This window comes from Ornithodoros turicata, chromosome 7 (assembly GCF_037126465.1).
Source record: "Ornithodoros turicata isolate Travis chromosome 7, ASM3712646v1, whole genome shotgun sequence".
NCBI classification, from domain to species: domain Eukaryota; kingdom Metazoa; phylum Arthropoda; class Arachnida; order Ixodida; family Argasidae; genus Ornithodoros; species Ornithodoros turicata.
This window is the reverse complement of record NC_088207.1, coordinates 34,995,027-35,021,262: the sequence shown is the minus strand read 5'-3', so window position 1 is coordinate 35,021,262 and position 26,236 is coordinate 34,995,027. Positions and strand designations below refer to the sequence as shown.

The 26,236-nt window shown below is 45.9% G+C and overlaps 1 protein-coding gene across 1 annotated transcript in view; it reads right to left on the bottom strand.

Annotated features, from left to right (window-relative positions):
• The window catches only part of LOC135400919 (TNF receptor-associated factor 6-like), a 38,521-nt gene that overhangs the window by 10,719 nt on the left and 1,566 nt on the right, over nt 1-26,236 (bottom strand). Inside the window, exons 2-10 of the mRNA XM_064632934.1 lie at nt 17,985-18,241; nt 13,850-13,945; nt 13,617-13,784; nt 8,408-8,482; nt 7,869-7,946; nt 1,802-1,894; nt 1,648-1,719; nt 707-772; nt 567-620 (exon numbers count right to left, since the gene is read on the bottom strand). Coding sequence (XP_064489004.1) covers nt 567-620; nt 707-772; nt 1,648-1,719; nt 1,802-1,894; nt 7,869-7,946; nt 8,408-8,482; nt 13,617-13,784; nt 13,850-13,945; nt 17,985-18,218 — 936 coding nt within the window. The 5' untranslated portion in view covers nt 18,219-18,241. The remainder of the gene's footprint in view (nt 1-566; nt 621-706; nt 773-1,647; nt 1,720-1,801; nt 1,895-7,868; nt 7,947-8,407; nt 8,483-13,616; nt 13,785-13,849; nt 13,946-17,984; nt 18,242-26,236) is intronic.

Genomic DNA, 26,236 nt, shown 5'->3' with positions numbered 1-26,236 from the left:
AGGAAAATTTAAAAAAATGTTTTCTTAAAAACTACAAACAAATGGGTGAAAATTTTTCACATGTATGCTCCCTGTGCGGAAACGAACGCACAGCCCAAGCATGGCTCCATTCTGTCGCAGTCGAAAATCGGCGGAGCTGAGCTTTAAGTCTTGCAGTATCCTGCAGGAGGAGCCCGGTGCTAATGGTACAAAGGTGGCGTATCTTCAGTTGGCAAGGGGAAGATCGTAAGGTGTGCGCCTGTATAATCAGCTCGGAAGTGTGGGCATGTCTTGCAAGTATTTCCACAGATGTCAACCTGGCTTGGGACCAATTGCAGCCACACACTGTGGCCTGAGCAGAGAAGCTGGTCGCACAGGCAACACGTTCTCAAGGTTGTTAACGACATCAGGGGATGCGACCAGCACTTCGTCAATCATTCATTACAAAACGTATTATGACTTGCGAATATAGCCAGCACCTCGGCCAGCTTTTCTCAAAAACATCAAAGCCTTGTTCGTTTGAAATGAACCTAGACAACAAAGAAAAACCGCGACAGGTGAGAAAACAGAATAAAGGTTTATACTACCTTGACTTGGGCCTGCACACCTTGAAGTAGGTTTTCGAATCTTGCACACATCTCCTGAAAGAGCCAATAATGTAAATGCATGACATTTTGTAGGCAGACAAGGGTCTCCAATAAACATCTGTATTCGGTTGTTGTCTTACCGCCGATTGACGGCTTTTCTCCTCAAGTTGTTTCTGAAGCTCCTGAACAGTGGTCTCCAAAGTCATCTGTCACAGATAGACAGGGAGAAAAAGAAATACTGCACTCGTCTGTATTTTCTCTCCGATAGTCGCATAATATGTAAATACTGCAGCACAGGCACGACATGCCGCAAGAAAGCCCGGTCAGAGGGCGGACGAAAGGCCGGAGCAGGGCTGTGGTGACGGGGACTGGTCATTCGTGGGCTTTATTCCCTTACTTCGTCATGCTGAGCACGAGATTGCCCGCAGCACATTTGATAAAAGCAGCAGCGCACATGCTTGTGCCGTAATGCAGTGCGTATAACCAACTGTGAAGATAGTTTGCGATCCTAGCACCGTTTTCGAAGTGCCAACCCTTGTAAGACATTCGAGTTTTTCACTTCACGACAGTTACACAAATTAAGGTACGCACTCGCGTTTTTATTCTGTTTCTTTCACTGATGCTATTCTAAGTCAAGCTACAAAACGTTTTTTTTTGTGATGGTACCGCACAAAATGAAGATTCCAGAAATGGAAGGAGTGGAGCCAAGTCATGTGACAAAAAAGAAAAAAAGTGTCATGACAATGACATGCAGTGACAGCAATTGCGTTGACCTCACTACTGTTGACGCTTTACGCTTTTCCTTCTGTGGAGGAAGCATTTTGAATCCTTTCTTTTTTGGAATCGCAAGCCGGCATTAGCCCCCCCCCCCCCTTGCGGGCATTTCCGTTTTCTCTTTCTTTTCATTCTATTAAACATATCCCCCCCCCCTTCCAGCAAGTTAACGTTTTTCCGAACAGGTTTGTATGTATTTCAGCTTGGATGCAGCACCAGTGCCGGTATCAGATGAAATGAAGAATGGCGAGGTTGCCGCACCAAAAGGACCTGGCAGGCGATTTCCACTACGCCTGAATATACTTACGTTTTTAGCGAAGAGTTCATCGAGTGACGTCCGAAGGCGTTCATGTTCTTCATTGAAGAGCTTCTTTGTGTCCTATAAGTAGGGAGTGTGCCTTACAATAATCACAGGAAGCAGCAGCCTTTTTGCAATATGCACAGCTCATGAGGTAACATACCTTCAATGCTGTATCCATCGCGTAGGATCGCTTACAGACAAGGTCTCCGTGGCTCGTTTGTGCTTCGTGTTCTCGAAGGGCCGAAGGAACACCCTGCATGATGTTAATTCGATGTAGGCAATTTTATTGAACTTGTGGCAAGGGACAATTTTATATTACTTGGAACAGCAGCTCGCAATATGCCTGTGCCCTTTACATATTACTCTTGTGTGTACAATACCTACATCATCGGCTATGTAATGCAACTACGTAATGTACATGAAAGGGCTATACAGCGTAGTTTATACATCACTGTTCTATTTTCCAGTTCTTGCATGCACAGTGTACGTTCATGTAGTCTACTCACAGCTGCGTCAGACATGAACGATACCGCCGCTAACGTACTAATGAATGCAACCGCCGCTAACGTATAGAAACTCGTCTCACGAAAGACAAACAGTTGATGCAGCTACACGTTAATAAGAAGAACACGCATGTTGTATACAAGCAAGAGAACAGGAGTAGAACAAGTAGATACGTTGGTCAACTATCCCGTCCACCCCCTTTCGCTGTTCAGGAGACCATGCTGTGTACAGCTCTCATGGTACGGCTGCCTTCAGTGGAGCGTATTGGGCAGCAAACATTCATAAAGAGATACGCGCACAATGTGGCAATCGGATAGGAAATGCTGCCTCAGTAAGATCACCTCTGGGTGAGGCAATGTTCCACGACGTGGTGTGGTCGCAATCGGAAAACTATACCTATGAAAACAATGCTATTAAGTTTGGAATAGGCCGACAATCTACCTTGCTATTTTTGTTTTCATCCGAAAGCTGCTTAGACATTAAAGAAATGCGTTTTAAATATCAGTGCTGCTTCCGTGGCTGCAGAAGCTCCGGCGGCGTGACGTCACTCCCTAAGCGGAGGAGTGAGAGGGCGGCGCTTAGAAAGGAGGAAAGGAGCCGTCCAGATGGCCCGTAACTCCAGGAGACGCCTGCACGGCCGCGGCATTCCTTTTCTGAGCGTCGCGCCCATGTTGGTTCTTAGGGAGTGATGTTTTCGGCTCTTTCCCGATACGGAATTGCGGCATACTCTCAACATCCGCAGAATCTGCTGTTGTCACGTATTCCATTGACAAGCAAGCAACCCACGCCAGTATTACGCGTGGGGTTTTCGATACCGTGGTCAGGGGTTCACGAGGAATAAAATGACTATAGTTTCAAAACCTACTGGAAAGGATTTGACCATCCTTTTAAGCACTGAGGGCGTCCCCGTTGAGCTCAGGCTTTAAGGCCCTCGCCCCCTTTCTAGGAATTGTCACAGCTGCTCATTCTTATTAGGCAGATTATTTACGGGACTTGCAAGTCGGTTGGAATGGATTTCGATTGTTGCAGGTAATGTATTCTAAGTATTGAACATATCCTCGTTTCTGTTCGTTGCGGAAAGCATACGTTCGATTTCATGGGTAAAAACTGCGCTTGTCAAGGACGGGACAACCTGAGTATCAACTAAGTATGAGTGTTTAAGTATCAAAAAGTTTATTGCAAGGCTGGTTTAAAGGAGCAGTCTAGAGGCCCACAACTTTGTTTCTGTTTTTGGTCAGTATGGAATGTTAGGCGGCCGATAACAGTTTTCCCACAATTAGTGCAACCGTAGCGAAATTTGGACGGCTGCAATAGCTCCCCGAACCTCTCGTGCGCGAAACACCCTCCTTTGTCTTCACGATAGGCACGTGATGAGCGCCACCACGCGCGTCACTATGTGACGCAAGTGGAAAGGACGCTCCTCATTGGACCTGGGATCACATGATCGAGGTGAGCAACATCGCGCAGGCCGGAGCGTCTGCTACCGCTGCGTTCCGGCTGCGTGATGTCCGAAACGGAGGGTTTGAAGGCTGTCCACGACACAACCAAGATTTTTTGGGAGCGCAGACACCACGGGAAGAACGAGTGGTGCAGCCCGAAATTAACTGCGCTTGTACAGCGAAAACTCCGTGCTTAGCCCAAATGCGCAAACTGCACCGGACCCCACACTGCCACCTATCGAGCTTGTAGAGTTGCTAAAGGCGGCAATCGCCAGTTATCGATGGAGAGTCTTGTGCGAACGGACAATCTCACCTGTGTCACAAGCTGTCACAGGGAAATCAGATGTTGTGCGAGTTTGAGTTTAAACATTTTTCGGTTCTCCTTTTTTGCGAGTTAATTTAGACAAGAGTTAGAACGGGCACTTGTTCGGCTGGCCATGACAGCTCGGTGATTCCAGAATTTACTGCCTCCAGATGCTTTGTAAGACGCGTTGGAGGGACAGTCCGAGTAAAGAAACCGTACACTTCGACGCAACTACGTGTGCGTACTCCGGGTTGTTCTCGACCCCCTGCGGCGAGGCCAGGCATGGCATTTTTGGGTCGGTCGCACCGTTTACGGTAACCCGATGCCACATGTTTTTCGTCCAGAATCTTTTGGGCCCCCAAATTATGGGAATTGTCTTCAGACTCCGACTTTTGGAAAGTGAAAAGTACATTATCGTTTTTTTTATGTAAAGCTGCCAGTCGTGTTGGGTGGCAGGGGCGTGGTGACCCTTTTTCCCGCCCAAGAAAAGAGGGATACCACGTGAAATGAGTTTTGGAAGTCCAGTTTAACGAGGTGATATAAGGAGATAGTTGGAAGAAATTGGGGGAGTAGGGTAGTCGTTTTGGAAAGGAGAAGAAAGACAACGCGAACGGGGTAGCAGCGGTTTTCCCGCCGGGGAAGTTGGGAAGAGTGGCGGCGACACTAGTTTCTGTTTCAAGTAACGGTGTCGACGATCGGTTTGTAGTATCGAATGCAGGTCGCTGCATAGAAAGTGGTTGATTGATGTGAAGTGTGCAAGAGTGTGTGCCACGGTGTGACGTCGAGGGAAACGCAGAAGACACGCCGCCACAACAAGAAGACGTCTCAGGCTCTTCGAAGTTTCTACGGACTTCCCCACCCACTATACAGCTAAGTGATTTCGATGAGACTGGCGTAGTGCAGTTTTGTAAGAGTAGTCCGAGTTGTGGTTTTGATTGAGAATTTAGGAAGCCAGAATACATGTTGTGCATTTTGTTGGACACCTGGGTGACGAGTGTGATTTCAAGTTCATTGAATGGAGAGTGTCGTTAGGCAGGGTTGTAGGATCGCAGAGGTGGAATGATTTAGCGTCGATATATCTTCATTTTCTGTTTGTCGTCCAGTAAAAGTGCAAGTTTCCTTGTTTGTTGAAAATGAGTCTGGGCTCATTCATTACCGCACTGACCACAGTCCCTCCATAGCCGGGTCCGAATCTATACACTGATCACGGATGTAGGTCGCTTCCATTCATTCAGACTCGAACCCGTGACGATTAACTGGCGTCCGCGACAGGACTCGGCAGTAGCAGTGGATAACTGAGTAGGTGCGTGAGTGAGTGGGCTGATTGTGAGACTCGGAGTTGAGTGTGCGAAAATCGTTAGAGTAATGGATCTGCACGAGTTACTTGCGATCGGAAAGGAGTTAGGGCTTGGGGGCGGTGCTTTGAAAGAATGGATAGAGGTAGAGCAAAGGGAGCCCGTTGTTGCTCACCAACCTACACTGGGGCACCTTAACTCAGTGCACTCTCAACGACTCCCTGTGTACACTGATGGATCAGTGTCTCAAGGCGGATCTACCGCAGCCTCTTATATGCCACATGAAAACCTTGAAGTGGCGCACAAGCTCCCCTGCGAAACATCATCTACTGAGTCCGAGCTCTTCGCCATACTGACCGCGTTGAACCACATAGCGGTATCACCGCCTGGCGCTCGGGTTGTGTTCACGGACAGTAAGGTGGCGCTAGAAGTTCTAGCAAATTATTGTTCCAGAACAATCGGCAGCCTAGACACCATGATAGTCGCAATATACAACAGACTTCTATCCTTTGGTCATAGCCTGTGTTTCCAATGGGTACCCAGTCACACCGGCCTGTATGGAAACGCCCGCAGAGACGCCTTAGCACGTCGGGCGCATGGGGACGGCATCTCCAATAACTGTCTCCTACTACTTTCAGCCTCACCGTGTGGGTTACAGACACAGCGATAATGGCACTCGTCCGTCATAATGGCACTCGGCAGTTTCAAGAGGACGCTGTCCGACTGAACAACCATCTCTATCAACCCGTCGATGGATTTCGTTGCCATACACCGCTGCTCGCGTCAAGAAACGTCCATTCTACACCGACTACGCCTTAATGCCGCCAGGACACCTCTACTTCTCTGTAAAATGGGTCTTCTCCAGTCACCCAAATGCCCCACTTGCGCTGTTGAAGCTGATGTTCCACACCTTCTCCTCGACTGTCACAGATTCGACACCCCTCGAGCCACGCTGAGACGACGCCTACTCGAGCTGCGGTGCACGGACTTTTCTCTTGCCACTCTGCTCGGCCCAGTACGAGATCACACACAGCGGTCTGTGACCAAAGCAGTTCTGACTTTCTTGAGAGATTCAGGTCTTATGAACGGCCTGTGAACTCAGTCGTGCAATCTCATTCTTCTGTGCCCCACTCTCACCCTCAACGCATTAACCTCATGCTTTCCTTTTGAAGTAATCTTCTGTGATCCATCTCATCATTCTTTCACCGTTTGTTAGTCATCTTTTTTTTGTCATCTTTGTCTGTAATCTACCTCATCCTTCTTTCATCATTTGTTAGTTTATCCTTTATTTCTTTCTTATTTCCTAATTTTCTTTATTTATTTCTTATTCCTTCCTATTTCTTTTTCTTTAATTCTTTTCTTTTTATTTATTTATTATTTCTTAATTTTATTTATTTACTTCTTTCTGGAATAGCAAGCCGACGTCTCGTTTGGCTGACCTTTCCCCCGTTTTTTTTCCTTTTCGTCTAATAAATATATCCCCCCCCCCCCGGTGCTTACCGACAGTGTGCAGCCTGTCCGACCGTTTTCACCGTGCAGTTGGTTCAGTGGCTAACAGGTGGCGCCACAATACCGCCGCCATCGCTTGCTTTCTGCTACTGTGAATTCTGAGATTGCACAGAAGCCACGGATATATTACTCTTGTGATCGTAATCTTATTTTCTCAGGTTGCATATATGATTTGTTTCTTTTAGAAAACGTGATATAAATCATATAAAGAATAGAAAGGAACAAGAAACAGCTCGCAATGTTCGTAGCAGACGGTTTTTCCTACGAACGAATGAGGGGATCTCTACCACCAACGTCACAGTAGAGTGGGTGTGGTCTGCAGTTGGAGCGAGGTGGGAAAGGCGTGAGAGTAAAGGGAATCACGATAGTAGTATAGGGGAGGGAGGAGTTGGACGTTTTTCTGAGTAGTTCTGGGATTTGGTTAATCCTGCAGAGGTCCCAACCGCTTTACGCATTTCACACTTTTCAGAGCATTTTACGCTGCGCACAGAAACTTTGGGGTGAATCGCGGCCCACACTTGAGGTAACAGCGCGACATCAATTCACACTTCAGTGGTACATCAGTGAACACAATTTCTCATCTCCAAGTGGCACAGATAATTAGAAAATGAATATTTTCCTTCGAGTGACTAAGTGCTCCTCCACGGAAAAGTAGTACAGCAACACTGGGCTTCACCGGTATTCCTCATGTACGGATTTCTGTAGGGATTGCCTTTATCCCTGGCGAATATTTTAGAATGAAAACGAGAAAGCAGATGACTGATCATCAATGTGGCAAGAAGAAGTTCTAAAGTGCGTGCCTGAAAAGCAGCCCACACCAGGATTTAGGAGAGGGAACCTTCAAAAGTTTCCGTTTGGTTTTGAGCTTCCCAGCTCTTTTGACAACTACGAGGTCCCCCACTTCAAAACTAATTTTACTTTTGAAACTTTATTTATCATTTTGGAATTAAGCCATTATAATAGTTTCGGATTGTCCCAGAGCCTTCCTTTAATGGCGTATGAACGATAGTGTTTCACGACTGAAATATCTGCCTTACATGCATAGACATTTACTTTTGGCAAAGTCAACAGCATGTCCACCTACTGGGATGGGGTATGTGGAGAAATGCTATTGTTAAAGCACTAAAAGTCCAGTTACAGAAGAATGTTGCTTTTCCGAGCACTCAATGAACTTACTTTAAAGTCGCAACCGAGCGGCTGGTATGCACAAGGATTCGGCCTGTACTCGCAGTAGGGCAGGTGGTCTTGTCGTAGCTGAAAAGTTGGTTTCCAAAGAGGCTTCAATGAAGGTTGACGATAAACCACTTTGTGATGGTGACTGAGAACAAGTGCACTGATCAAGGCATCACTGGTGCTACTGTGTAGTAACATAGTAGCACCAGTGGTACCTTGCTGAATGCACTTGTTCAATGTTAGGAAAGCTAGTGCAGCAGCAAGGGATAGTGCAGGCGTTACTCTGCTTCCAGAGAATGAACAACTTGGGAGTTGAAGGTAACAAAGCCATCAATAACTCCATCCGTGGGATATAAACCAGATGGGACGCAAAACATTGGTAGAACATGATGACGTAAGTTCATGTATGCTAATGGGTGGAGTCCACTGTACTTTTAGCTTAATTATATTTTTGTGCTGTAACCTGCATGTACTTTCTATTTGGCTCATTTGTTGATCAAGAACACTGATAGTGCACAACCGCATCCCAGCCCTTCACTTACGTCTCTGTGCGTCGGAAAACTTTGCCTGCAATATTCACAGGAGTCTGGCCGGCTATCGCATGAGAGCTTGTGTTGCTAGACGAGGAAAGAGAGAACAGGCTTGAAATTCTTAGCAAACAGTCTTTACAAAACGGAAACGGAGAATTAGCCCAGGCAGACCACACTTAGGGCCGACACAGACACATAAGCCTCAACGATCAGAAATTAACAAATTCGAACAACTCAGGGAAAAGAGGCGCTGACGCCAAGAATCGTCCTGGCGTCAGCACCTCTTTTCTCCGAGTTGTTCGAACTCTCTACAAGAAGCGGGACCGTTCATGTTAAAGAGGCGTTAAAGGGGATTAAAGGCGTTAAAGGGGATTTCCTCAGCGTGGCATTTCCGGGCTTAAACTGGCTATTAATATGCCAATTTTGGAGCAAAATGTCGTTTTTAATGTTGTATCCTTTCATATATAATTCAGCAAATATTTCTGTGCGCAGACAAGGATGTCACAGGAAACCCGCAGACAGAACCGCACCTGTGCGCACCTTTATCGATGACCGCAGTCAGCGCGCGACTGCGGTTCGCGAGTGCGGAGAGAGAGAGAGAGAGAGAGGTGCGTGCCATAGCTCGATGTGTTCTACGCTCTGATGAGGGCTGTGATAATATCCGTGAGGTAGATTGAGTATCTGTTCATAAATTAAGTGTAGACTGCGTAGTGAACCCACTGACAACACCGAACGTAAAGAACACACCGTTGTTGTATCTTTATACTGTGGAATGCAGGCTTCGCTTAGGTGCGTACCGTATTAGGTAGGGTTGCCACCTTTTCCGTCGGAAAATACCGAACACCGGGATATTGTCGCACCCCCATTGAAATATCGTGCTCATCATCACGAAGTATATGCACTCATACGATTCGCTTGTTATTGGGCGTTCGAGAGAGTGTTAGGTTTTGCAACTTCGGACTTGGTTAGTGTTGCAGTAAGCGCAACGCAGTGGCCTTTGTATACATAGACATTTGAATCAATCAATACAATGTCTGAAATGTATTTCTTAACCAAAACTTGCTTTAGTTTAGTTTAGTTTTTCTTTCAATCATCATCATCATCATCATGCTTTAGTTATTTTTAAACTACAAATTACTGAGCGTAATGCGGAAAACCAGTAGAAGTCAATGGTGGCCAGGACACGCCGAAAGGCTAGACAAGCAGTCGGAAGGCCCCTGATTGGTCAGCTAGAAAGCATAACGTCGCCTTTTTATGGCTCCATTCAATTTCACTTACATCGCACTCAGTGCTGTGAGAACCATCTCAAAGTTCTACGGGGAGCCGCTAGCTGCTGCTGTTGGGCCCTGCCACGCCTCTTTCCATTTTTTTGCTCTCTCTTGGACTGGATTCAGTGGATTGTGAGGGACTGTATCAAAATCTTGAGACTTGAAAGTTGAACGCTGGGTACGGAGGCTTCTAATAATGGATGACAGGTTGACTAAAGTATCTTCACGCGACTCAATGTATCTCTGATTGCTCACTATAGCTATCGCATAATCTTTGGCGAAGATGACGGAAACAAAAACAATCAAGACGCAAGGCTTTTTACCCCGACTTCGCCAATTTTCTAACATTTTATGTCCGGATTACACCTTCACCCGGAGAGGGAACGAAGCCCTGGATTTCGGAGCTGTTCGGGTGAAATTCGGACAGGTGGCAACCCTGTATAGGTACAATAATTCACACAGTTTTGTGATACGTACTTGTCTGTTTCTCTTTCTGCTGATACTCAGACATGCACAGTGCATGATATGTATTTAACAACCTTTCGCCGCTGGGACGCCTTTGCAGCAGAAACAAATTTTAAAGGAGCAATGACGTGACATTTGTCATGGCTCGAAACCCTGTCTCATCTGGCTGTCTGAGTATTAGGAGTTACCACGCAAAATATTTTCGCTGTGCGATGTATTCTCACTCCGTAACCAAATTCACAATGACAGAAGAAGAAAGCCGCCGCGGTCGGCCGACATGATCCTTGCGTGACGTCGAAAAGTTCCCGTTCCTTTCTCCTTTGTTTCTTTCTCTCAGCTCACACGCTGCTTATACCCGCTTGAGCCGCGTACGTCCACGCGACGAGTCGCATGCCTGGGAACCACGTTACGTCACAACGTTCCCTCATTCTCCGATACGCTCTTTCCAAGAGTGGATGATTTTTTAAAGGTGCGCAGAACAGAGGCCTCACGCGCGTGCTGCTGGTCACCTTGGCATTTTGGTGGTGGAGGTGCATTTTCGTTCGCAGGAGCTCATTTGATTCCTTGCAGAACACACCGCAGTCAAAAACAAACAGAAAATGAGTCACCTTAGTGCTCCTTTACTGTGTAAATGTAATGAGTACCCAAGCAGCTCATTGGGTCAAATGCATGAGTCAGCATAATGTGCAGCACCAGAGCAGAAACATCCTGGTGCGCAATACCAGAGAAAAGGCAGCACGAAATACCAGGATTTATAGTGCTTGACACAAGAGAACAAACATGAGAAATGTCCCAAATCACAGGCACCAGAAAACATCATAATCTTTTTTTTTTTTTCGATAGGGGACGATGTCATCAACAGCAACATATCGCTATACACAGCGTGTTTCACCTAAAGTTATAAAAAATTCTAACTGGCGACCCAATAAACCAAAAACGTCTAAGGGACATCCAGAGGGTGGTACACAGTGGACATTTGGGATGTTTAGTACATATCCAGATATTGTATGTCCACATTCCATTCCATGGATGTACTATGGATCGTCGGAAGCTCGTCCATAACTGTATAAATGCATGTCCTCTGGATGTACCTGCCGGACATTTGTCAGATCCAGTTGACGTGTTTGTGAGGCATTGCGATGTCTAATCTACGTCCTATCGATGTTCCTACCGGACTAATATTCAACAAAATAGACAGGATTGTAAAATCTACTTTTTCGGCTATTTTGTGTGCATGAACAGCGCAAATGCCGTAGCCGTAGCCGTTCTCAGTATAGCCTCTATTGGCACAGAACATATACTAAAATACAAATAGTTGCGGGATGTTTCTTAAGTGTAATGGGGGCCAAAAACGTTTGTAACGGTGACGGGGATGCGTTTCTTGAATTAGTATGTACGTCTGCAATGAGTCAAACTACCCGCTAACATTTCTGACATTCCTACCTGACAGATATTGTGTTTGTAATTCAGGCGATTGTCTATGATGTGGTTACCATTGAGTGGAGCTGTCAAACCGATAGGTTTCCTGTGCTGGTGGAAGAGTGCTACGTAAATACTTTGCAGAGAGCAGGACGCGAACAATGGAAAAACTTGCTTTTACTTGTTCTCCAATTTCTCACAAGATATAGATTCGCTTCTTCTAGAGTTCAAGAGTTGTACTTGCACATAACTTTATTTTCATATTTCACATCTCATGTTTCTCGTGTAATGGGGTAGTGTACTGCTCTCAAGCGGTGAATCACCCCAGGCATTAGTCATGATTTATTTGTTGTTGTTGTTCTAGCACTATGTAAAAATAACTATTAAATTCATAGTCAAAACAACGTTTCGTAAACGTCTCACAAGTTTGTGCCATGCATTATACGTTCATTGCACCTGCTAAATGGATGCACAGAGGACGTCTAGGACATAGGTACATTAAACATCACATAGACCTCCACCGTTTACAACGTACTAGCTGTACGTATAATAGACATTGATTAGACGTTTCCTTCGATCTTAGATGTTTGGGTATTTCTGGTATGTCTAACAGAATTTTGTGGTTTACTGGGGACGTACTCACTGGAGGATTGTAGGACCTTCGGCAGTTACCTTCAGGATTTAGGAAGGCTTTGAACAATTTTTAATTGAGGGAATCTTATTTTTTCCAATCGAGCTTTGAAAATTGCCAAGCGAACCTCACTTTTCCGTTTACAAAAATATGAACTTCTCGACGGATAACCGCAGACCCAACGAAAACAATGCACAGTATAGCAACAGAAACAGTCGAAAAAATTATTAAAAGTGCTGCTTTAGCACCGACTGCTTGATTGTCGCCAAAAAAAAAAAAAGAAGAGAAAGAAAAGCGCGCGCGGAAGGTGCGGCAAGAGGATGAAGTGTTCCCTCCTCTTGTTTTACCTTTCTGTCCCTCGTCTTATTACAAAGAAAACAAAACAAACGAAGGCGGGGACACTTCCTCCTCTCGTCCGAAATTTGGGGCATGCTTTTTTGTGACAATAGGCAGGCAGGGCTATAGCAGCACTTTTACTATTTTTTTTCGACCATTTCTGTTGCTATACTGTGCATAGATTTTGTTGGGTCTACGGTTATCCGTGGAGGACTTGATATTTCTGTACAGAAAAAGCAAAAAAAGACGTGAGGTTCGCTTGGCAATTTTCAAAGTTCGATTGAAAAAAATAAATTTCCCTCAGGTGAAACTTGTCCAAATCCTTCCTAAATGGCGCCAAAAAATACCAGAAGGTAATTGCCGAAAGTCCCACAATGCTAGGCGAGTACATCGGTAGTCCCAATCATCATCCATCAGAAATCCCAAGGCGAGGACATCGCCTGTTAGAATTAATTAATAATTGGGTGTTTACGTCGCGAGACAACTCAGGCCTGTCAGAATTTTTTATCACTTTAGGTGAAACACCCTGTACGGTACCAAGGAGAATTTCCTTCAAGTCACATCTGTAGCAACCAATATAGTAACGCTACACTAATAGTTTACCATTCTGGACTCCCTTCTCTTTTCTTTTTACTTTGCATTAAGCATACCCCCCCCCCCCCCCCATTTTGGACTGGATGTCTGCCCTCCAAGCAACTGACGCTGTGACGACGATAACAATTAAGACTATAGCTCCATTTGTAAACAGCGTAATCCAGACGATTAAATTAACTTTAAAAAACGGTAGGCGTATACTGCGGAGCTGCTCTGGTAGCCCTACCTTGACGGTAGAGGCACTGCGACTGTATTTTAGGAACCACAAAGATAATCAAGAAGTAACCAGTTCTTTGGGTTTAGTAACAGCGACCTTTTTTTTTTTTTTCGTTACCTGCCCGTATAAGTGCGAATGTACACGTATTCCTCTTCGATTTCATTTTATCTTGTTTTGTAAGTAAATCACATGTCGAAATGCGCTACACAAGAACACTTTTAAGAATCTTAGAAACGACATATTTTGTAATATGCGTACATATATGAACCAAAAAGCCACATGACGACTCACTTCCATACAAGAAACTGTTATGGAGCATCGGCAGAAAGGGCAGGGCGCCATTCTGTTCTTACAGTACTCCATGCAGTGTGGCCCAAGTTCCTTTTTTGGAAGCATATCTGCACAAAGTGGGCATGACACCAAATCCCGTTGGGCAGCTCCACAGCGCTGGAAATGTGTCTACAAGAAAACATAAGTCGTTGTAGGCAACGTGCGTTACAAAAAAGAAAAAGTACTATTGTTACCTTCAACTCTCCCAGTGAGCTTCGGAAGGAGCAATTGTTCGGACACAGCACCATTAACCCTTTGACAGTATTCGCAATCTCCCGTTTCTCCATCAGCTAACGAAAGCAGAACACGAAATTACACACCGTTTCCAGAATGCACACTAAGTTTCCTGATTCACTGCCAAGACTCCGAATATTCACAGACCGATTCCAATACCGGGATGAAAGATAAACCTGCTGATCGAGAGGTCCTCGCGCACGAGAACTACTTCGTTGGTGTTGGTGTTGATGTTGAAAATACTAGGGAGAGGTTGAATTCGTCACACGACAAATTCGGCTACTCCGTAAGCGAAGAATGTGCAGCCAGGATGTGTAATGAACCTCGAAGGAATGAAAGACACACGAAAAAATGCACACATAAATAACGAAAGGAAAGTTAGTGTTTGTTAGTGTTGTTAGTTAGTGTTTGTGTGTGTCTGTTTTCGTCCCTACCTCGTCTCGGGTTTTCAAGTCATGGAACACACCTAAATTTCTACGTTAAAGGTACAGGACGTTCCTTCAATATCTCAGAAGAATATTATGGGGGAGGGGGGGGGGGGCCTGCCTTTTTACGGGAGAGTGTAATACCAGTCCATCGTGGATATTCGTGGTAAAGGCTAATGACTTCCGGGAGATTTAATTCGAATTCAAGCTGGGCCTCACCCTTTGGGTCTTCGATTTTCTTGGTTATTTTCACAGCGATAACTGTATATGAGAGAGCTTTTGTGGGGCTCACGGCGTCGTGATCCGTAACATTTTATGCGGTGCGTCATTGGTTGGCGCATCAGCAAACATAGGAGTCGAAGAAAACAAGAAAAAAAGAGGAAAAGAAAACACGAAAAGGAAAGCGGCAGCCGAGCGGGGTGCGAGCGCCGCAAATGTCTCAGCCGCTAATGGAGCGGCCACGGAGAGTGCGCCGCTCAGCGGGAATTTGAGCCGGAGTTCGGATAGGTACAGATATTTTGTCAAAGCTCACGAAACAGAAAAGATTCGACAAAGAAAAATTTTGATTCATGGCGAATGCTCTGGCTCTATTTTGAGTCTTGTAAGTGCCCTGAGAGCAGAGATTGAGTTACGGCGGATAGAAGCCACCACGCATCGCTTACCGGTTTCCCACCTTTGGCTGCGCCACACTCTCGCACTGGTTTAAGCAGGCATGTACAGTGCTTGACAAAAGTTTATGGAACACACTTCGGCGCATTCCTTCCTCAGAGTGACACACTAGGACTTGCAAACAGGTGACTGGGTTATCTAGGCACATGTCTGTAAGTCCGTACGGTGCCATTCACTGCTATCGTGTCACCCTAAGACAGAAATGCGCCGAAGCGTGTTCCGTAAACTTTTGTCCAGCACTGTACGAGATGGGATAAAAAGGCTTTTAAAATAGGATGCTAAATACTGAAGGCAGGAGCTATTCAATTATAGCGCATGCAGTAGGAAATGAAAGTAGAGAATGCAGAGTAGATTAGTTATTACTAAAACATCTTTGGTAAGGGTACCTTTCAGGATCTTGAGCATTGGCCGTCAATATTTACCGTTGCCGTTCCTTTCTTTATCGTAAGCCAGTTTGAGTGAATCGTTTTTGCTCAAACAGTTCGCGAACGGTATCGCGGAGAACTACTGATAAGATGAGGTGACTCAGAATGGAATCCTCGTTTGGGCAGCAACAAAACCGTTTGCTAATCGTTCTAGTGAAAAAAAGATTAGCGAGTTTTGGTGAATCGTTTTTCCTCAAAGAGTTCGGGAACGGTTTCGTGTATGACCAATGAGAAGGTGAAGTTACACAGAACGTAATCATCTGATTGGGTCGTGACAAACCATTTGCAACCCATTCGAGTGAAAAAGATTAGAGAGTTTTAGTGAAACGTCTTTCCTCAAACGGTTCGGGAACGGTTTCGTGTATGACCAATGAGAAGAGGAAGTTACTCAGAACGTAATCATCTGATTGGGTCGTGACAAACCATTTGCAAACCATTCGAGTGAAAAAGAATAGAGAGTTTTAGTGAATCGTTTTTCCTCAAACGGTTCGGGAACGGTTTTGTGTATGACCAATGAGAAGGGGAAGTTACTCAGAACGTAATCATCTGATTGGGTCGTGACAAACCATTTGCAAACCATTCGTGTGAAAAAGATTAGAGAGTTTTAGTGAATCGTTTTTCCTCAAACAGTTCGGGAACGGTTTCGTGTATGACCAATGAGAAGAGGAAGTTACACAGAACGTAATCATCAGATCGGGTCGTGACAAACCGTTCGCAAACCATTCGAGTGAAAAAGATTAGAGAGTTTTGGTGAATCGTTTTCCTCAAACAGTTCGGGAACGGTTTCGTGTATGACAAATGAGAAGGGGAAGTTACAAAGAACGTAATCATCAGATTGGGTCGTGACAAACCGTTCGCAAACCATTCAAGTGAAAAAGATTAGAGAGTTTCAGTGAATCGTTTTTCCTCAAACAGTTCGGGAACGGTTTCGTGTATGACCAATGAGAAGGGGAAGTTACACAGACCGTAATCATCAGATTGGGTCGTGACAAACCGTTCGCAAACCATTCAAGTGAAAAAGATTAGAGAGTTTTAGTGAATCGTTTTTCCTCGAACAGTTCGGGAACGGTTTCGTGTATGACCAATGAGAAGAGGAAGTTACACAGAACGTAATCATCAGATTGGGTCGTGACAAACCGTTCGCAAACCATTCAAGTGAAAAAGATTAGAGAGTTTTAGTGAATCGTTTTTCCTCAAACAGTTCGGGAACGGTTTCGTGTATGACCAATGAGAAGGGGAAGTTACACAGACCGTAATCATCAGATTGGGTCGTGACAAACAGTTCGCAAACCATTCGAGTGAAAAAGATTAGAGAGTTTTAGTGAATCGTTTTTCCTCAAGCAGTTCGGGAACGGTTTCGTGTATGACCAATGAGAAGAGGAAGTTTCTCAGAACGTAATCATCTGATTGGGTCGTGACAAACCATTTGCAAATCATTCGCGTGAAAAAGAATAGAGAGTTTTAGTGAATCGTTTTTCCTTAAATGGTTCGGGAACGGTGTCGTGTATGACCAGTGAGAAGGGGAAGTTACTCAGAACGTAATCATCTGATTGGGTCGTGACAAACCGTTCGCAAACCATTCGAGTGAAAAAGATTAGCGAGTTTTAGTGAATCGTTTTTCCTCAAACGGTTCGAGAACGGGGGAGGGGGAAATATACATTTATTAAAAAGGAGTTGGGGAACGCTTTCTTGTATGACTAATGAGAAAGGGGGAAGTGACTCAGAACGTTATCATCTGATTGGGTCGTGACAAAATCTTTGAAGAACTGTTTGAGTTAAAAGGACTCACTAAAACTGGTTGCTAACTAAAGCTCCCTAGTTCAGCGTTAGTGCGGCAGCCCCAGGATTTTCTGTGTGATGTGAGCGAAAACCCACTGAGCGCTGAGCCACGACAGATAGCGCAACATGTACAAGACCGTCAGTGAGAACCGTCTCCGACGGGACAGAGCCATTGAGAGGGCGCGTCCTTAGAGAAGCTACCGCAACCGCATGGAAACCTACAGTTTCCGCTGACAAATTAATTTTTTTATTACGGTATATAGTAATCGTGCACATTATTGAGTTAGAGATTGGGCTGAGGCTTCCTTCCAGGCATATGATGTATTACAGGTTTCAAATTTTCTGCAACTAGGATGATGTCATGACGATGATAATTGAGAGAAAAAGAAGATGGAGACGTAAGTGGCCACAAAGCCGACTCTCCTCTTTCCTAACGTTACCCCCCCCCCCCCTCTTGTTTTTTCTCCTTTTTTATCCAACTCAACAGCTAAAATTTTGCGTCGCTGAACTGAAACTTAACCAGTCAGGATGAATGAAAGTTGTTTAGTAATCACTGCATAATACTACCACTAGGGTAATGAGAGGGGAAAGGTATATGTATAAGCGATTATGCAGAAAGGTTGGTCACCAAAAATTAGGACCTGCTACGCTGCATTCATGGGTTGTCAACTAGCTGCTGGCAAATGGTCGAGGTGCGACCAGAATGAAAGCAGGGGTGTCCAGTTGGTGCGATAACGGTCAGTGAATTATAATGGATGTATTTGCAGGACAGAGAAAATGTGTATGGATATACGTACCATTCCTCTCCCTACGGAAAAATTGGAGACGCTGCACGTAAACATGTTGTCCTTATCGGTCAAGAGTGCGACACATGGAGGGCAGTAGATGTGACCTTCAGGGTCAGACATGACACGTTCAGTGATACCGCTACACAGCGAACAGCGAAGGTCCGGGGATACGGAATCCACGAAAGGAACGCATAGGCCCTCTGGGAGTCCCTCAACTGACTTGACGAGGAAGTCTACAGGCATAGTTTTTCTAGCCTTGAGTGCCCCTGGGGAAAAAAAGGAAAAGAACAGAACGTTAAAGCGCTAAAGCAAAGCCAGACCTGAGGTATGAAACTGTTGTTGTATGATTTGGTGTGTCACCACGAGTGCGTCACCACCAGGATTTTTCCGAAAGGGGCAAAACCTGCTTCCGGCGGGGGGGGGGGGGGGGGGGGGGGAAGAGATGGGGACACAGCATGCAACCCTGTCATGTCTTTTCCTGGAGACGAACTGTGCCGGTGTTGGAATATGCACATTATTGTGACATCTCAGAGAAGTCATGGCGATCTATGAACACAGACTGAGCAATTTTCACTAAAGACCTCGAAGCTCCAGGGGGGAGGGGCACGGTATCCCTTGGCCCCCTCTTGGTACGCCCATGACTGCCACACAAAATATTTAACTAAACCGTGCAGTAAATTATGTATAATTGAGTTTGATGCTTAACTCCCACTACGTTACCGACAGCTTCTTCTCGTTCTTGCATGAGGTTTCGGCATGAGGTTTCGGCATGAGGTTTCGTACTGTTAGATACCAGACAACTATATTGGAGCCAGTACCAAAGCGGTCTTTGGTCGCTTTAGTTTAGTTCACACGCACGGCGATGTTAGGGAGCCTCCATGGGTTGCTGCGGCTTCTCCACTTTTCAGGGAGGAGACACCCTTTAATTGTGCCAACGCCGCCTTTCCTCCTCGCCCTTCCGCGGAGCGGGCATTTTGACTCCCAACTTGCTATGCGCTGCCCATTGCCGGCTGTGCATTTTGCGCGTTCGAGCGGCCATCCGGCACATATACAAGCAAGTGATTGCATTTCTTCGGTGTCTTAGCGTAATTGTACGTTTTGGGAACAAATATCGCAGTTCATCCCTCCGGAATTTTAAATCCAGCGTGCAACAAGCGCGTCAGAACTTCCTCTATGACTGCTGAAATCGGTCGTTCCACGAGTCATTTTCTCGGGTAATACCAGAGTTCCAGAGATTTTTTTCTCCGTGTACCACGTTCGGGTCACAGTTCTTTTGCATCGGAATTTACGCATGAGAGAGCTTTTTTCTTCTTCTCTATTTCTATGAACCACTGCTAGGGCTCAGTTCATCTCCGTATGGTTGGCATGGGGTCGTTGATCTGTCGCCTAAAGAGCTAGGTCGCGAACCAGCGTTCGCTCTTGTTTGAGTAGTTCCTACTTCATTGAGCAAATACATTCGTTGGTGGACGAAGACAAGCGTGCGTGGAGATCTACAGAGCGCGTTGCTCGTATGATACGTCGTGCAGCGAAATGCCAGGGTGCTATGTGCCCAAGTGTGGCAATCACTCTCGGAAAGGTGCGCGTTTGTATCGCTTCCCAGCATCTAAAAAAGCGGAAAGATGTTTCGCTCGCGCAAGTAAAGAGAGCAGAATGGGAACCAACAAGGAGCTGGTGCGTGTGCGAGGTAAGCAAGCACCTTTGCAGCGTGCAGTGTGTACCGTGTATTCTGGTAGCTCAGTGGTCATTTACGTTAAAGTAAATTAAATTGCGTTAAATCTCCGCAAAGCCACAACAAGCTCATTGAGCTTCGTGAACACGTACGTGGTGCAATGGATCTTCGGTATATTTCGGGCCGCGTGAGAAATGTGCTACAAGTTTCTTCGTACAAATGTGAAGAGGCATTCGTCTTTTATTCATAATAACGTGGACAATTATCTTCCGACTTGTAACCAACACAAAAAGGGACACATATGGAATGAAAAGGGGACACATATGGAGGCTCCCTAGGCGATGTGCGCGACGCGCGGTGCCTGCCGGTACGCAGATCAATTTACAATCGAAGCAATGTGCACGTGCCCTTAGAGTTTGCGACTTACCTCAAAAGCCACCATGCGTCATCTGCACATATCTTTTGCAAGAGAAACAAGAGGGTCAGGAACGAGAAGGAACAGTGAAGAAAGAGCGAGAGCATTCGAGTTGTTTCCTAAGCTACAGAACAGGGAAAGTTACATGTTTCAATCAGCTCGCACTGCTTCCGAGAACCCTGAAAGGGAATGAGGGTTGCCGATGTCACTCCGTGACACAGGAATGCCCTACACCATGGAGGAAGGAAACACAGGAGCGGCCGTTTTCCACTGGGACGAGCGTAGCCGCCTTCGCATTGCATTCTAGGATGCTCCTGTCTACCACGGGACCGCTCACATGAATGATCACAGAATCATGGCCAAACGCTCCTCATGAACGGCTCTGCCGCCATCTATGTACCCACCTTCCGGCCGCTTGTGGCAAGAGACCATTTTACTCTGGTTCCACGTCAGAGGCTAGGTCAATTTGAGGTCATGTGACCTCGTTCGCATTCCGATTTAGCGTTCGCCGACGCATACCCACCAGCTTAAAACCAAGCTATGTGCGGTGCTTCCTACCTGACATGGTAGGTTGTCCCTCCGGAGTGCTGAGTGAGTGTTAACGGTGATGTCGGTATCATATCTTTGGGAGCTGTCAGCAGTATATTGCGAACCTCATTTGTAAGTCTGCGTGTTGTGGCGTGGCTAAACCTTCCCTTCTTTTTTTAAACATCAACATTAAATATATCCCCCCCTGCATGTTGTACTGCAAGGATATCGAATCAAACTAATTATCAAGTTAGAAAGATGGTGCAAAACGATTCATAGCAACAGCAATCACGTTTCTTACAAACTGTTCCGCCGCTTATAATGGGCGCCTCTCTTTTTTGCGGTCACGTGCATGCTGACGTTTGCGATGACGTATGACCAAGACCCTGCCCAGAATGCATTGAATTCACCTGACACGCTACCGCCTATGGACCGATCGACCGGTGCTTCGTAAGGGGTGTAAGTGTACGAACACAGGAGTGCATAGTTCCCTTGTTAGGAACAGAATGAGGCTCCATCGTGCCGTATTGACTTGCTTCTTTATTAGTGAGTTTTAGTGTACCGTACACTATCGCCTCTGCGTACCTAAGGGATAGCGTTAGTGTTTCACCGCACGCGCGAGACGAGGAGGAGGAGGAGGAGTGTCGTTGGGAGGAACCCGAGAGGTTTGCCTGCCTGATTAGGCGGCATGTTTCTCGGGAAGGGAAAGGTGGTGGAGAGGAGGAGAGGAAAGGGTGAAGTGGAAGACCGAGGATAGCTGCGTCCATGGGCCGACTTCAGGGGAACTGTCCCGGCATATGCCTATTACACATCTGAGGGAAACCCAGGAAAAACCCCAGACGGCACAGCCGGCCCGCGGATTCGAACCGCGGACCTCCCAGTCTCCAAGCGCACGCGTTACCGCTGCGCCACCGGAGCTGGTCACGCGCGAGACGAGGAGGAGGAGGAGGAGTGTCGTTGGGAGGAACCCGAGAGGTCTGCCTGCCTGATTAGGCGGCATGTTTCTCGGGAAGGGAAAGGTGGTGGAGAGGAGGAGAGGAAAGGGTGAAGTGGAAGACCGAGCGGAATCCGTTCGGGGGGAGGATAGCTGCGTCCATGGGCCGACTTCATGGGAACTGTGCCGGCATACGCCTATTACACATCTGAGGGAAACCCAGGAAAAACCCCAGACGGCACAGCCCGGCCCGCGGATTCGAACCGCGGACCTCCCAGTCTCCAAGCGCACGCGTTACCGCTGCGCCACCGGAGCTGGTGCATAGCGAGACAGAAACAGAGTCTTGCGCATTGCGCAGAATCACTACACTATCCCTTACTTACGCAAAGGCGACAACGTACAATACTACTAAAGCTCACTGTTGTCTCCCGCGGCACCCTACAAAGTTCCCGCATGTTCCGTGAGAACAGTGACAGGCGACGGCAACGCGAATATTGTGGCCAAACGTTGTTCAGTAGCTGCTTCAACTTGGTGGCATTACTGGTAATAGTAATGCTAAGCGGGTGTGTGGTGGAGTCAGAGGTAGATCCGGGCCCCGACTCAAGAATCCGGGGCGATTTCTTTATCGATGCACGTGGTGGGGGAGGAGAGAGAGAGAAATTCAATCTATAAACTAGAATTTTGCTCCCCACCCCCGATCCGCCACTGGGTGGAGTACAGGGTGTCGAACCGAAACGTTTTTCGTTCCGGTTTTCGTTCCGGTTACATCATAAACGATCCGGTACCGGTTCTGCTCCGGAGCAAAAAAATAACGGTTCATACTGGTTTTTAACCGGTTCCGGTTCTGCTGGGAATATTCATCCCCACAAAACAAAACAAAATAAATCAATGTTACAAAATGTAAACCCGTTTATTCCGCATACATGGTATTTAATATTAGTAGGCAGCTGTGAAATTTATAGCTCCTGGTTCCTGTAGGTTACTGTCTGTTCAAATGGGCTTTCTCCTTCCTTGAAGCGCATGCTACAAACGGACTTGTTTGTCGTGATGTCATACGTTTCTTGCTGGGTTGGAGCGATTGCGTCCCATCCGAATGTCTGTTGCTAGTGTCTAGCCAGCAAGCACCACCGCACGAGTACGACGCAAATCGAGGAACACCTTCACTCACAAACGCGCTCGACGGCTCCGTCTTATTTTCTTCGTGTCCTGTCCACAAAAGCGTTGCCACTTTGCACGGGCTTGCCCTCGCGTATACGTAAATGTATTCAACTTAGCTGCTCTAAAACAAGGGACGCGTTGCGCGACATTACCGGCAAAGAAGCCGTTATGCAGCCCCCTTGGGTCGCTGTTTAGTTGAGTAGAGTTTGGGGGGATCAAATTAAAACGAAAACTACGGCACATTGCTAGAGAGTCACATGTACCTCGAAGTCTGTGTGCGTGCGCGAACGATAAACCATTACAAAGGGAGCCTAAGGGTCATACTACACCGACATACATTCCACATGACATGACTTCAGAGCACACGACGTCTGTTTCATTCGCCTATCCGTAGTCCAAACCGGCGAAGTTCTTTCTTGGACCGAAAACCGTTAAATATATTTTTCGGTTTCCCTCCTGAGCGAAAAAAACGTATACGGTTTCGATTCCGTTCCGGTTCGCCCCAAAATAGCGTTTTTTTTCGGTTTTCGGTTCCGGTTTTCGGTTCGCTCCGACACCCTGGTGGAGTATACGAATTGTACAGAATAAACAAAAAGTGGAGTGAAAGCAGCCAGATATTATATGGCAGCTCGTGTATCGATTTTTGTGCAATGAACCAATCAGACGCCACCAGAGTCGGCCTGTGTACAGGCATCCCGATCAGCTGAGCGTCTATTCGATATACATTGTCTATTCGAGGTAAAGTGTATGTTATCAGGAGAGAACACGTCGGGATACATGTTGCTCTTTGCCCATGGCTTTGTGCTGTCGTATGCCCGATTGTGGCATCAATTCAATCACTTTCACAAACATGCAGCGTTTGCAACTTCCAACCAATCTCCCGTTACCGTGACCCCTCTCCGATAAGTCTGACTGGCGGCAACAATTCGAAACAGTACCGGGCCTGACCAATGGCCTTTCGAGGGGTGGCAGGATGTTGACATGCTGTCACTTGTTGTCAACACGTGTGAGAACAGACTCGGCAAAAAAAAAAAAAAAAAAAAAAAAAAAAAAAAAAAAAAAAAAAAACAATCTAGCGCAGTCTGCGGGACGATCTCACGAGTGTCTGTTTTGCAACTAATATCTTTGAGATTATTGCACAAGTTTGCGATGAGTCGCTGTTTGATGTAAGGTAATGGCAATTTGTGTAGTCCAGAGGGTTACATCCCATTTCGCCAAATCCGGGTTATCGGATTAAAGCGGCAGGAGGGGTGACAGGCGTTAGGCGAAATGGGACTGCCGTGCAATCTCATTAGGCGAAACGGGACTGTCGGCAAGTGGGCGTTACTTACACGCCCCGCCCCAATTGTGACGTCTACAAGAAATGAATGCGCTCAGGTCCGACAACAACCTTACGTCTTCCGAAACAAGGACCCTTTACATTTGCAAATGAAGGTGTGTGCGATGGGGACCAGACAATTGCTCAACGGACCAGGGTGTCGAACCGAAACGTTTCGCGCTGTTTCATTCGCCTATCCGTAGTCCAAACCGGCGAAGTTTTTTTTTTTTTTGGACCGAAAACCGTCAAATATATTGTTCGGTTTCCCTCCTGAGCGAAAAAAACGTATACGGTTTCGGTTCCGTTCCGGTTCGCACCAAAATAGCGTTTTTTTTCGGTTTTCGGTTCCGGTTTTCGGTTCGCTCCGACACCCTGCAACGGACTATTCTCTAGGCAGAGGGAAAATCTGAGGCCAGCTCTCTAGAGAATAGTCGATTTGACTTCATCTGTTTCAATGTGTGAAACAGTGAATTATACTAAGATAATAAGCGTTGCAATTTTCAGATGAATTTTATTTTTTCTACCTTTCAGAAAGAATGCATCGTTCGACAGCTGAAAAAAAAAAATTAAATAATAACAAGTTTCCGTCTTCCCTTGGTGGAGGTGATGACTACCATAACGTAAACTATGGCAATCTTAGATGCTGGCAGTTGTTTTGGGCCTTTATAACAGTGGCCACAGCTCGCTTTTCTTTGTTGTTTGGAGGCACCGAACACAAAATTTTAGTGAGCATTTGTGTGGTACTCATTTTCAAGAAACAAAGAAATAAGGTGGGGGGGACCTTCCAGTGCTCGTTATCTGTACAGGGAACACTAGAAGGACTAACACCACCTTACATACACTAAGCAGGACTCTCCCTGAGATATGAAGTAGAAAATGACCATTCCGACGCTTAGCTACCCGTGGAATCTCCATTCCTTGCAGTGGCTGTTGAGGCATATTTAAAAAAATTATTTAGGTTCCAAATTTTCACACGACACAACCATAGGGGGAGGGGATATATTTATTAGATGAAAAGAAAAAAAAAACGGGGGAAAGGTCAGCCAAACGGGACGTCGGCTTGCTATTCCAGAAATAAATAACCATAGGGATTATATGTGACCCAAGTGCATTCGCGAAGTAAGGGTTGAAGCCTGTTGCTGCACTAGTTTACTTAGCGCCGAGTCCGATATTATACTCTCATAGCATTTCGTAAAATCGGCACTGATACACATTAAATTTATTCGCTTTTGCGCTTGTCATGCTCACGAAATTTTCGCTAGTTAAACCAGTCAGCTGAGCAACTATTGAAGGTATTTTTTCGAAGTAAGTGAACGACCAATAAATGGATCAAATCTAAAAAAATGCATCAACACAAGGCTATGCTTGGTTGAAACCAACAAGTCTGTAAAGTTACGTGAAGATGCGAAAGTGACCTTTGACGGCAAGCCCAGAGAACCGCCTTCTCTCCTCACCTGACACGGATCAGTAGGCGAAGCGGGACTGTCCGCAGCATACATTAGGCCATTAGGCCACTACCGTAAGGTCCACAGACACACGCACAGAAAATGAAGTTTTACGTTTCAACGTTGTGCAACAATTTCGTGACGCATATATTCCGTCCAGCTCCATTTCGCTTACCTTTCGCTTCATCTGGCCATGTCCGGTGCAGCGTCCAGCCTGAGGGCCGCGAAGAGCCTCACATCCACATATCATCCCTCCTTCCTTTTTTAGTATCAATATGTCCCCCTTCCACAGTCTTTCTTTTTACATGTGTGTGTGTGTGTGTGTTGGTAGGTGATTAGCGTTTTATGCTTGAGTGAATATTTTCTAACTAGTTTTAATAATGTACTGTTTTTAACGTAATCATTTTCTCCCAACTTACCGCAATATAGCAGTTTCCACTACAGACTTTATCACCCCTTATTTTTAAGGCATTCGGCGAACACTTTCCAGTACCCGACTTCTCACACTAACTTTGGTTTCCACTCTGTCTTTCTTCAAGGCATTTGCTTTTCATGTGTATTTTGACATCCTTCAAGAGACATATGAAATGTCATGAGTAAACGTTTGTGTATCTGGACTGTTCGACAGAGCTTGCCCTCTCGGTCCTGTTTTTTGCACAAATTTTGTATCTAAAAAAATAAAAGAAAAACTAACTTTTCGGGTAAATAGCTGTTATAGGTAAAAAAAAAGAAATAACTGTTTTGGCGGACTATGGCCTAAGCTGATGCGCCATTAAAATTCGAATCATAATCAT